This window comes from Mus caroli, chromosome 8 (assembly GCF_900094665.2).
Source record: "Mus caroli chromosome 8, CAROLI_EIJ_v1.1, whole genome shotgun sequence".
Classification (NCBI taxonomy): domain Eukaryota; kingdom Metazoa; phylum Chordata; class Mammalia; order Rodentia; family Muridae; genus Mus; species Mus caroli.
The window spans coordinates 30,037,232-30,050,030 of NC_034577.1; the positions used below are offsets into that span (position 1 = coordinate 30,037,232).

Genomic DNA, 12,799 nt, shown 5'->3' on the forward strand with positions numbered 1-12,799 from the left:
AAAAAAAAAAAAAAAAACAAAAAAAAAAACCAGCATTTAATTGGGGCTGCCTTACAGATTCAGAGGTTCAGTCGATTATCATCAAGGTGGGAGCATGGCAGCATCTAGGCAGGCATGGCACAGGCAGAGCTGAGAGTTCTATGTCTTCATCCAAAGGCTGCTAGTGGAAGACTCTTTTTTTTTTTTTTTTTTTCTGCCAGCAAGTTAAATTAGGCACCTTACACTTCTTACAGAAAACAGCCAGGCAAAGGGGAATTCTGGGAGGATCCCTACTATTTTAACTCCGGGAAGGCTTAAGGAGTTCAAAGAAAGTGAAACTCTGAATATGGGAGTTTGTGGCTCCCAGATCAACTTCTAGCATTTATGCCAACCCGCTTCCTGAGCGTGCCCTGTCCAGGTGTAATGCCCTGTCCAGGTGTTCTGTGTGCTCTCAGCCGAGCTTTGAACTGTTACCTTCAGGGGACTAAAGTGACGGAGGCCCTCTGGTAATATCCAACAGTCTTTCCAGGATGACAGATGAAGCAAGGGCAAGACTCACAGCAGCAGCATAGAACACACATATACGAGGAAAGTCGACTACACTGTTGAGTTCCTGGTAACCCAGTGATAAGAGGAATCTATTTTGGAGCACCATGGCCATAAATGGCTGTGGTGTGGGGAGGAGGTTGGCAAGGGCATTAGCCACACAAGTGGCAAAGGTGCTTGAAATCTGTGAAGTAATATTCAGGCCTCTCTCCATCTAACAGACACCTCGCTTTCCAAGTGGGACAGCTGACTCACGCCCTTGTCAGTCTCGATAATGTGTAAATCAAGTCTTCTGTTTCATTCTTTTGTTCTGTTGTCTGACACAGGGTCGTGCTATGCTGGCCAGATTGGCTGTAGACCCCCAATCCTCCTACCTTGGCCCTCTCCCCTGCCCTGCAAGTGCTGGAATTATAGTTATAAGCATCACCCTGAAGGCAGCCCTCCACATTCCCCCACTCACCAGCATCGTCCCTGCCGCTGAGCTTTATCTGTGTCTTCCTTGTTTTGAACAAGTTAATCTTTGTGTCCGTGACCTTCTTTCTCATTACGGGAGGACTAGGGGAAGAGTCATTTCATCGCTTGCTGCATAATGAGAGCACAGAGGAACATGGGTAGGGGTGGGTGGCAAGAAAGACTGGGGACTTTAAACACTTTTTATTTGAAGTAGTAGATAACTGAGACTCTATTTTTATTCTTCTCACACGGGGAAGAGCTCATCTGTCACTACAGATGACATCCCCCTGGGAATTGGGAACAGTGGTATGTATATACATATATATATATATATATATATATATATATATATATATATCACTTTCTATATGCATGACAAGTTACGTATGAGAAGAAAGATTTTGTTTGTGTGTGCGTGTGTGTGTGTGTGTGTGTGTGTGTGGTGTATGCAAGGAGCAAGCATCACAATGTCCCTAGGCTGGCTACAAACTCACGATACAGCCTTGTATGACCTTGAACTTCTAATCCTCCCATGTCTCCTTTCCAAATTCTGGGAGTATAGGCACGTACCATGACACCCTGAGAATCCCAGGCTGTGGGCTTCCAGTTACTTGTCTGATGGTTTATAGGGCTACTCATACCTTGGCAGAATAGAGTGTTCCTTGGCATCTAGCTAGTCATATGTCAAATTGCTTTTTATTCTAGAAGCATTCTATAACACTAATTGTATTTGTTCCAGAATGTGTCTCATACAAAAGATACTACTATTTGCCCAACAGAGAGCAAATGTCAAGATGTACCTAGCCTCCATTGCTAGCTTCTAGTCCTTACCGTGCTATTGTTGAATGGAGGAAAGTGAAGGACAGAAGAAAGAAACCAGGTCCAGTGAAGTGGACTCTGCCATCCCTGGTGCCTGGGGTGCTCCCATTCTCTTCTCTCACTGTTCTGGTCCAACGTTTCCTTCTCCCTTCTCACTGTTCCTAAAATATCATCCCCCTTCCTCCATCTCCTGACCCTGACTTGCTGTTCTCCATCCTATTCTATGATGGCCTTCAGTAGAGTATGCCAGAGTCAAATTGTTTCTTTTTCCAGTGTCCATGAGTGTGCCTGCAAAATGTCAGGTGTTTAAAATACTTACTGGGTGGATGACCTGTGCAATAAAGGAGAGGCGGTTTTTGGAAGCAGCCTGCCAGCCCTTCCCATAACCTCCACGTGGATAAACAGCTTCTGCTCTGAAAACCACACCTCACTTAGTGAGGCTTGCATCCCAGGGAAAGCCCTACCGGAGAACAGGCCTAGCCGATACTGTGTAAAGCGACCTCTTCTCTTCATTTGCCGGCACTACAGTCTCCTAGGCAAACTTGGCGGGCATGGATAGCCTGTAAGCATTAAATGGTGTCATGTGCTCTCTGTGCTGTCTGAGAGGGTTTGTCCTGGGTGTAAAAAGCTTGATGGCAGAGCTGTCCTACGTCAGTGAACCATCGTCAGTCAGTGCAGCATCTTGATTGATCAGTATCAACCTCGGGATCGTACTCACAGCAAGACTCCAGAGTTTGCCTCCTCCAGCATCTTGTTTGAAGCCCATTGTGTGGTGTTTCTGTGGCAGAGGATGACCCCTGGGTCAAGAAAGGATCCCAACCCTACACAGGAGTCTCCTTCCATGCTGTCCTGAAGGTTTTTTTTTTATGACAAAATACGTGTATTTTTAAAGGGAACTTTGAATCCATTTCTGCCGATGGGGGGAGAGGGATAGTTTTAGCTTCCAGGAATCAAATTTCAATCATCAGAGAGCAAGGTCTAAAAGCCAGAGAGAGTACATGAGGGGCAAAAAGTGAAAGGCTCAAGAGACCAACTGTGTTCGATAGTAGCGCATACTAGCCGAACTTCGAGTCAAGATGCAGGTAAAATTCAGTATTTTCAAGAAACCAGGTCCTCGGGACTGGTGAGATGGCTCAGTGGGTAAGAGCACCCGACTGCTCTTCCGAAGGTCCAGAGTTCTAATCCCAGCAACCACATGGTGGCTCACAACCATCCGTAACGAGATCTGGCGCCCTCTTCTGGAGTGTCTGAAGACAGCTACAGTGTACTTACATATAATAAATAAATAAATCTTTAAAAAAAAAAAAAAAGAAACCAGGTCCTCCCACTTGTTAGCTACCTTTGGACCTCAGAACCTCCTGCCGCTGTCTTTGACGTGGGAGCTGAGTACATCCGGGCTACCCTTCTATATTCCTAGCTCCACGCCCATAGTATGCTGTCTGGTTTCAGATCAACTCAACAGAAGCTAGGGTTATCTGAAAGGCGAGAACCTCAATTGAGAAAATGTCTCCATAAGAGTAGGACATTTTCTCAGTTAGTGATCAATGCAGGTGGGGGTCCAGCCCACTGTGGGTGGTAGCATCCCTGGGCTGGTAGTCCTGGGTTTTATAAGAAAGCAGGCTGGTCAAGCCAGTATGCAACACTCTTCCATGGCCTTGCCCTATTTGAGTTCCTGTCCTGAGTTCCTACTTCTTTCAGTGATGGGCTATGATGTGGAAGTGTAAGCCAAATAAGCCCTTTCCTCCTCAACTTTCTTTTGGTCATGGTGTTTCATCACAGCAATTGAAATCCTGACTGATATACACTCAGTAAGCTTCCCCCTTCTAAAGCATCTATGTAGTAGGTATTCCTACCTCCAACTGCAATTACGTGAGCCAGAGTCCCAGCTGAGGCTTTGCTACTTGGTGTACCTCCAGGACCATGTACACTGCGCTGGTGATTCTCATCCTTCCTAACATTGTGACCCTCTAATATAGTTCCTCATGTTGTAGCGACCGCCCCCCAACCAGAAAATTACTTCATTGCTACTTCATTGCTGGAATTTTGCTACTGTTATGAACCATAATGTAAATATCTGATATGCAGGATATGCAAGACCCCCTTTGGGGGTCACAACCCACAGGTTGAGGACCTCTGCACTGTGGTCTTCTGGGGTCTTCTTAATGAAGTTTCAGGGGTCTCTGGCATTGGAATCTGCATTTGAAAGATTAACTAAAGTGATAGATGTAAAGTTGGGGTCCTTAAGAAAACAAGATGATTGCACTCCAAAGTGGCAGGGGCTGCGAACTCCTACCTTCTTGGTCCTCCACAAGCTACAGTTCCTCCAACTGTAGCCCTTCAGCATCAGCACTGCCTCCATGTTTGCTTCTCACTCCTTAACTTTCAATAACAGGTTCAGTACAGTTAAAGGCGCTTTTAGCTCCAGTGTTTAGGCAGACAGAGCTGTAGGGGGTTTCAGCTCCCTCATACACTCACAACTGCCTAGCTGGGACAAGAAGTACCTGGGCCAAAAGAGGACCAGAGCTCTACCATTCTGTCCCTGAAACTGGTGCTGCTGGTTTTCTTTCTTCTTCTTTTTTTTTTTTTTTTCCTTTCAACAATAGACTTGGCTTGCACTGAAAACAGCCAGATCCCGAAAACAAAGCCAACCGGGATTTAAGTGGGGCCCCTTGGCTCCTTTTAGTAATCTTAGGAGAAGGGCGACGAGAAGGGTGAAGATGTGAGTGCTCGATTGCAGACAGGTGGCTCAGACGCCAGGAAACTGCTTAGTGACAAATGCTGAGATTCCCCACAGACATTGGAGACAGGCTTTTTTGTAGGGATACCGAAACTGACATTTACAATTTTTATTTATAAATAAGATATGTACATATGGACATTAGCCAAAGGAAACTTAACAGTTCATTTTGTACAAAATATATCTCTGTTCAGGGCGAGGTATCTCGGGAACAGGACAGTGTAGCATCGCCTTGGCTTCTGGAAGACAAGCTCAACTTCCTACACAGAAACAAGTAATTAGAAAAGATAAATACTATGTATGCACGGAGAAATATAAATAGGAGTTAAACAAGTTACTTCACTTCATAAAAGCCATTAAAGCTGCTGGCTTTATGGCACAACCTTCAAATATAGCCAGACTTAACATTTTTGGCCATTTATGTTCTCTGGAGACTGAAGCAGGGAGAAAAGCAAAACACCTCGAGAATGATGTTTGTGAAGGCTCACGGTAACTTAGAATACTGTGTGTTCAAGGACGTTTTAAAGCCTGTTGGCTGATTGCAATTTTGTTGCTACTGCGATGAACAGTATGCAAAGAAAACACTACACACTCTTGTCACTGCATAAGAAGACCTGGTCCCTCTGGAGAGAAAAGTAAAACTCCTTAAAAGATAAATGAACCCAACCTAGTATTTGGAGAGGAGTTTGGCCCCAGAAAAGGAAGGCTTGCCCTCCAGTTAGAGGAAGGCGTCCAGGGTTCTAGTTGCAGATGTACTGGCAGAAGTTCAAGTCACCCTCTCAGACTCCAGGCGGAGCTCAAGTGAACCCTGTCTACAGGTCGGAGTCACAGGGCAGCGAGTTTTGGCAGGGCCGAGTGCTGCGAGAGGAAGAACCACCTTGGGAGGTGGCTGTCTTCTTTTCTTCTCCCTCAAGCACATCCATCGGGTTGGTGTAGGACTTGGGTGGCGGTCGTGGCATCGGGAATCCCACCTTGAGCTTGCTGGTGTCCCTGTGCTCGGCGGCGGGAGGAGGCCGATGCTGTCCGTCGCTGTAGTACTTGATGGCAGGTGTGAGCGCTGGTTCCGGCCAGTCCACGTAGACGGTGCTGATGCTGCTGCGGCGCGGGCCTGCTGGGGGCGCCTTGTGACAGCGGCGACAACGCTCTTCACACCAGGGCGCAAAGCTGAGCGCCAGCGAGAAGCCGCCCAGAAGCAGCAGGCAGCTGCCTAGGTAGCCCAGCACCAGACTGTAGCTGACCTGCACAGTGACCGGCGAGCTCGGGGCGGCCAGGACGTCGGGATCTGACAAGAAGTGGTTATACCAGGAGACCGGGATGAGGCTGAAGAGGCCAGCGACGAAAAGCACCACGCCAGAGAGGCCCGCTAGCCCGTAGTGGGGCTCATCTTGCCAACAGCGCACGCCGAGGGAAGCTAGCAGCAGCCCTAGGGCGGTAGTGGCCAGTGACGTGATCATGAGTCCCCGGGCCACCTGCACAGGCTGGGTCTGGAAATAGTTCAACTCGTCAGGCTGGCCGCACTCGCGCTCCCGACTGCTCTGCTCGCGACATATGTCCCACAGCCCCTGGTACAGCACCACGTCCACTGGCTGGTCCAGAAAGCCCTTCACCAGCCGCCAGCCCGGGGCCAGTGTACTGACGAGATTAAGCAGCAACCCGCAGGGCGTGAGCACCATGCCCAGCGTCATCACCACCGGCGTCCGCATCCCGCGTAGCCTCCTGGGTCCCTAGCAGCTGTGGCTGCTCTGCCGCGCACCCTGTCCTCGAATCTGCGAGGTTGCCGGGCTGGGTAGCAGCGATGCTTGCTGCGCTCTCTGGGCGCTCTTTGTCTCCCGCGCGGAACTGTCCACACTGAGCCTCTCACACCGAGTCCCCTCCTCTCTTGCGTCCCGACCGCTCCGCCCTCTCGCCCAGTCGCTGTCCCCAATCGAAACCAGCTCCGAGTCCGGTCAGACCGAAACCGCGCTCCCAGGTGCGGCCCCCAAGGCCAAACCCTACCGCGTGGGAGGGGCGGGAGCGCCAGGGCCACTTGGCAAGGAAGCGACCTCGGACTCTGAGGACCCGGACACCCCACCCTAGCCCGGCCGCTCCTCCCAGCCCGCCCAGATAGTTTAGGGCTCGAGCAAAGGTCGCCCCGCCCTAGCTTTCTCGCACTGCCTGCGCGCTTGTAGGCGGGACAAAGAGGGCGGGCCGCTAATGTAGTCTCACCTGTCGCCTAGCTACACCTTCCCCTCTTCCTATCACTTCTCAGGTCTGGTCAGAAAGCAAAGCGTCCCTGCACTGCCCCCAATTCTCCCCAACTCTGCCCGTGGGCCCTGCCAACACAAGTCTCCTTCCACTCCCAGCTGGTGACCAGGATCCCTCGAAAGTTTTTTTTGTTTTTGTTTTTTTTTTCTTTATTTTTTTTTTAATATTTTTATTACATATTTTCCTCAATTACGTTTCCAATGCTATCCCAAAAGTCCCCCATAGCTTTGTGCTGCCATCTGCAGCCACGTAGGGCACAGTGGTGCTCTCAGGATGCATGGGACCTGTGTGCACCACGGTTTCCAGGCTCAGGGTGTATCCAAACAGTTGCACTATGGAAACTTTGCTAGCCTTGCTTAATAAGGTCTCCATGCTCTGCCTGAAGTTTAACTCATATGAAAGGGAGAATATTTCTGGGTTGAAGAGTTGCGAAAGAGTTTTCTCTTCAGTCTTGTAAAGTCCTGCAGGGACTTGATGTGTGTGTGTTGGGGGGGGGGGTCACCCTTCTCAGAGGAGAATGAGGGAAGAAACTAAGTGGGGGGGGGTACTGGAAGGAGAAGGAGAGCTGTTTGGGATGTAAAGTGAATAAATGTAAAAATTAATAGCAAACCTTTTTTTTTTCCAAGTGGATAAGAGGCTGACTCGATTTTCCCGTTCAGAACTTGGCGGGCTTATGATGTATTGGAGAAACCCAGAGGTTCTGCAAGGATGGAATATAATTGAATGTCAAAGAATGTCAATTAACATTTTTTCATGGAAAAGGGCAAATCTGTAACCAATGAAATATAATTAGAAGAAGCACGATATTCACCTTGATTGGTTCAAAACGACAGCTTGAAAATCTGCATCGGCAAGGGCAGGGGCCAGTGATTCCGGCTGTCACTGGGTTAGTGTGCAGCCTTTAATTAGCCAACTTGACAGAATACAATGTTTACAATCCACGTGCTTAGGTTTCTTTTTAAAAAGGTTTTTATAAGGAGCGTATAATTACCCACAATAACGTAATATGTTTTGCTCATTGAATACCACCTACTTTGGCACTGCCTGTCAAACTCATCTTAACATTCCTGTTGGTCTAGGTACGAGCTGTTCACATTCTCCTTAAATACCTTTACTTATTTAAAACATATTCACTTTATATGGGGCGAGACTCATGCTTTTCCTTGAAAAATGCTTTCTTAACATATTTTTCTCTATTCTCTACATTTCCTACAATGGAAATGTATTTTTTATATATAATTTGCTGTAATTAAAACTATTTACTAAAATCAGCCTGTTCAGTGCTGTAGATCATACTGCATCCCTGGAGAGCTACAGACTCTGGTCTTTCCAAACTCAAACTGACCGTTTAGCAGTGACAAGTGTGTTCCTTCATCCCTGAACCCCTCACTAAACACCACTCTACCTTCACAGTGTTAGCTGGATACTCCACGTAAACGGAAGCCAGCTGTGCCTGGGTCTAGCTTATTTCACTAGGCAGAATGTCCTCAAGGTGTATGCATGTGACTCTATAAACTGACCAGTCCATGGTGTGGTTAAAAGGGAGTTGTTGGGTTTTTTTTTTAATTGTAGCTATGACAGAGAGAGAAGAGAGGGAGGAGAGGGAGACGGAGAGAGAGAGAGAGAGAGAGAGAGAGAGAGAGAGAGAGAGACAGCAGGAAGAGTCCAGAGCCAGAGCAGAGAGAGTAAGTAGTAGAATGAGCGTGGCCAGGGGACTGGACCTGACCATGAGAGAAGCAGAAACATGGTCAAGGGGGGAGGGAAAGGGGGAGGGGAAGGGAAGAGGGAGGGGGAGAGGAGGGAGAGTGCGCAAAAGAAAGGAGAGCAGGGTTGAAGTAGCAGGGTTATAAGGAGAAGAAGTAGCTGGAGGGGGAGGGATCCCATGAGCTGGAGAAGCTTAGGGAAGGGGAGGAGCTGAGAAGAACTAGGATGCTGTAATGGACTCTGAAATTTGTAACAGGTACCTGTCATACTAAGGGATCCTGGAGGCCAGCATGCTCTTTGGTGTGCTAATCGGCACCACAGACAAACATTTGTCCCACTGCCAGTGTTAAGGAAAATGGTTCCTTTTGGCAGAAGGGAACTGGCTTCTGTCTAACAGAATTTGTGAAAAGAGAGTTTCCTCGAGACCTGACGGTAACATATCATATTCTTATTCAAGGCAGAGTAAGTGTTTCCTGTGGTGTTTGGGCCACTTGGGTTTATTGTGTCATATCTCAACAGACACTGGGTCCTTTCAATCTTGTAGTAAGCGTGAACTGTACTATGAAGACAAGTGTCCTGACGTCTTTCTGACCCAGCTCTTAATTCTTCAGCGTTATGTCCACAAGCAGAATTACTGCATTGTGTGAGAAACACCAGCCTCCCTTTACAGCCCAGCTCATTTATGGCAGTTCTGGTTGCTCTGACCTTTTTAAATCTCTCTCTCTCTCTCTCTCTCTCTCTCTCTCTCTCTCTCTCTCTCTCTCTCTCTTTCTGTGTGTGTGTGTCTGTGTGTGTGTGTGCACATGCTACAGCCCATATATGGAGGCCAGAGAACAGTTCTGGAGAGTCAGTTCTCTCCACCTTTGTATGGTTTCTGGGCCTGTGCTCAGGTCACCAGGCCCATGCAGCAAGGACCCTTGACTGCTTAGCCACCTTGTCAGCCTCCTATCTTTGGTTTAAATAGTTCTTTCGAGAATCTTCTTTCTCCACTTTTAAAAGTACTTTCAAATTAAAGTACCTTAAAAGATTTTGCCTTAATGCAGAGAACCAAGATGGATAGATGTTGGTGTTTTCTACTGGGGTTTGCATAGGCGTTTTCAGAAGAATGGAGAAAGCACATGGAGACTTTTAAGCTGAATATAGTAGTTCATTCTTGTAATCCCAGGGTTTGGGAAACCGAGGGAGGAGAGTTGTAGATTTGAGGGCAGCATGGGATTCATCGTGAGACCCTGTAAAATATAAAGAGGTGTACTTTAGTGGTTCTGTTGTCTATCCCACTAGTGTGGAGAGTATGCTATGAGTGAGCTTGCTTCCCTCTGTCCTGCATTGGGAATCCTCCGAGCAGCTTATTGTTCGGTCTCAGGAAGGGCCTCTGTACAGAAATGGCTGTCTTGACTTTGCTCAAGCTGGAATAAATACCTTGTAAAAACAAAACATTCTCTATGACCAAATATTAGAAGCTACTGACCGTGTCCTCCACAACTCCCACGTATCAACAAACTCTTGAGACAAAAGATTCTCTGGAACAGAAGGGCTGGACCCACTAGTGGACCTTGATGCTTAGCAGGCCCAGATGCCTAGCTTCGTGGTAGAGTGTTCGCCTAGCATGCCCAGGGCCCTGGGTTTGATCAGTATGACTGCAAAAGCGCATTGAAATAGCGGATGTTTGCGTGAAGAGGGACAAGTTCTGGGATGAGTTCTCACAATTATGAATACCCTGACTAGGTTGCTGTTGGTCACCTTTTTCTCTTGCTGTGGCAAAACACCGAATGAGGAAGTGCTTGCTTGGCTCATAGTTTCAGAGGTTCCAGTGCACAGTAACTTCCTGCTCATCCCCCACCCCCACCCCCAAATCCCAGCAGTGCAGTGTGTGAAGGTGAAAGGGCGTGGAACAGGAAACATCCTGTACTGAAATAAGGAGGAACAATGGGGACAAAACTCCATCCTTCAAAGTGACGTCTCCACAGATTAACTTCCTCCAGCCAAAGCCCCACATCTGAATGCCCCTTCAGCTATGAACTCAGCAGTGGACTGAGCCATGAAAAGATCAGAGACTTTTGCCTCAGACCCAATCCTTCAACACAGGAACCTCTTAGGGGTCTATTCCAGATCCACCCTAACAGTCAGGAGTCTACAGGGCTAGGGAATCTAAAGAGCATCTGTTTATAGTAGAATGAAAACCTCCAGAAGGCCCACGCTGCTGTGCTGTGGTGAATAGAAAGTGAACTATAAATGAAGCTGAGAAAGCTCTTAGCAAGAGACGTGCCCATAAGTCGAAGCAGCTGCCACTCACTTTGGATTGGGTGGGGCGGAGCCTTAAGGGTGACACCTGGCCTGGAGAACACATTTTCAAGAATATGAAATAGTCCTTTGTTCTTTCTACACGATAACTTTTGATGACCATGGTCTTCCTTCCCATCCCATCTTTCAGCCCTTGTCATCAAATTTAGGACAAGTCAGAGTAATGGCACACTATAAAGTATGAGGGAATGGGCTGTAAATGACCGTTCCAGTTTCTTACACTGTGACTAAAAGCAACTTAGTAGAGAAAAGAGTTTATTTCATTGCCCACTGCCAAGTATAGCATTAATGGAGAACTCAAGTCAGGGACAGGAAAGCAACGCTCTATGTTACTCCACACAGCATCACCTCCGGTCAAGGAACTGGTTCACAGCAAAGGGAATAGAGAAGAAACCACAGGGGACGCTGCCTGCTGGCTCACAGGCAAGTCTATCTCTGCTTGGCTAGTTTCCTTATACAACCCAGGACCGCCTGTCTAGAGATGGCTCAGTCCACAGAGGACTGGACCCTCTCATGTCAGTGAACAGTCAAGATGCCCACAGGCCAAACTGATCTAGGCAATTTCTCAGAGAAGGCTTTCCTCTCAGATGACTCTAGGCTGTTCTAGGTTGACAGTTGAAGCTAAGTAGGACGACACTGTCATGCAAACAAAGTCATATAAAGGAGGCACAATTGATCTGCCTACTCTGTATATAACATATTTGAGACTTGTCAAACCCAGGACAGATGGCTAACTGAGGTCCCCATTTAACATTTCAAAGCAGACTTGACCTCCAGGTTCTCCCAGCATCTGCCTGTTACAGGATATGGTTGCATATTCTGCCCACTACCCTAAACTTCTCCAGCCCTGGTGGAGGGGGTGTCCTTCCCTGTAGAGTCCAGCCATTTTGGTTACCCATCACTGTGACCTACCCTTTACCCTCCTGGCCTCTTGGTCTGGCTCTCCCCTTCCCCCTTTCCACACATGGCTCAGGGTCTTGCTCATTCTGGACTCTCCCCACGTGTCTTCCTCTGCCTACGCTCTCCCTCGTATCTACAATCACCCTCCTCCTCCACCGCACAGGGAGCCATCAGGTCCTTTGTTTTTATTTCTTTTCTTTTCTCATTCAATCACCAGTTAATAAACATATGTATCCGTGCAAAATACTAAAGTAACCAAGATGTAATCAAGACAGTCAGAGCTGTCCCTGTGTTGGCCTCTCCCTGCCAGGCAATCCTTGGGAACCACTTACCTGCTCTCTGCCAATACGGAATAGTCTGTAGCTTTCAGCACTTTGTATTATGCAGGCACACAATACACATAGCCTGTAATAGAACTTCAGTTTGATCACAGGGACCACTTGGGGTGCCTGAGCCACTGAATGGGGCTCTCTAAGGAAGGAAGCACAGTGAACCCCCTAAGTTTACGAGGCCCCAGAAAGTTTTCAGGTTAGGAAGGACAATTTCTGCTTTTGAATGCACTTCACGATTTGCCTCTACCTTAGAATCAGAGTTACTGTGCATGGAAACAGCTTGCTGTGTGTCATGAACATTTTATGTCTTGATTCATCTTCCTGCATCTTATCTGTGCTGCATGAGCCAAGCCCCAGGCATCATTTACCAAGGGGAGGAAGGAGCCCTGCCTACTCTACTTCCTAAGTCACCCTTTAGTCCTCAATGCTTCTATTTCTTTCCTACTTCCTCTCTCTAGACTCTTTAAACTGATTGGCAGTAGCCCTTTGGGGGTGATTCCACTCTTCATTGTTCAGATACCAGCAGTTCAGTCCAATCACAGACATCAAACACAAATCAGTAGCAGCAGCTCAATGCAGCAGAAACTGCAAGGTTCTACTGAGTCAACACGAGTCAGCGGAAGCAGCAAGAATCAGCTGGAACACCACGAGAAATTCTTCGGTGCATTTCTCTCTACAAAGTGAAGATCATTGAAGACCAGCAAAGTGCTGCAAGGCATAGCAACGCAAGAGCATCCTTTTGCTGTCTGTGGGATTCTGCTTATATTCTTTCCAAACATCATGA

At 47.6% G+C, this 12,799-nt stretch overlaps 1 protein-coding gene across 1 annotated transcript; it reads right to left on the minus strand.

Moving 5' to 3' along the window:
• Window positions 1–4,628: 4,628 nt before the first annotated feature.
• Cldn23 (claudin 23) lies at window positions 4,629–6,458 on the minus strand. The gene has a single exon (XM_021171039.1). It carries the CDS (start codon window positions 6,235–6,237, stop codon window positions 5,347–5,349), a length of 891 nt encoding a protein of 296 aa, XP_021026698.1. The 5' UTR covers window positions 6,238–6,458; the 3' UTR covers window positions 4,629–5,346.
• Between the last annotated feature and the right edge of the window lie 6,341 nt (window positions 6,459–12,799).

What these genes read in the sequence shown, in the direction of transcription:
- Cldn23 (XM_021171039.1), bottom strand. Translation starts at nt 6,237, where the DNA reads ATGCGGACGCCGGTGGTGATGACGCTGGGCATGGTGCTCACGCCCTGC.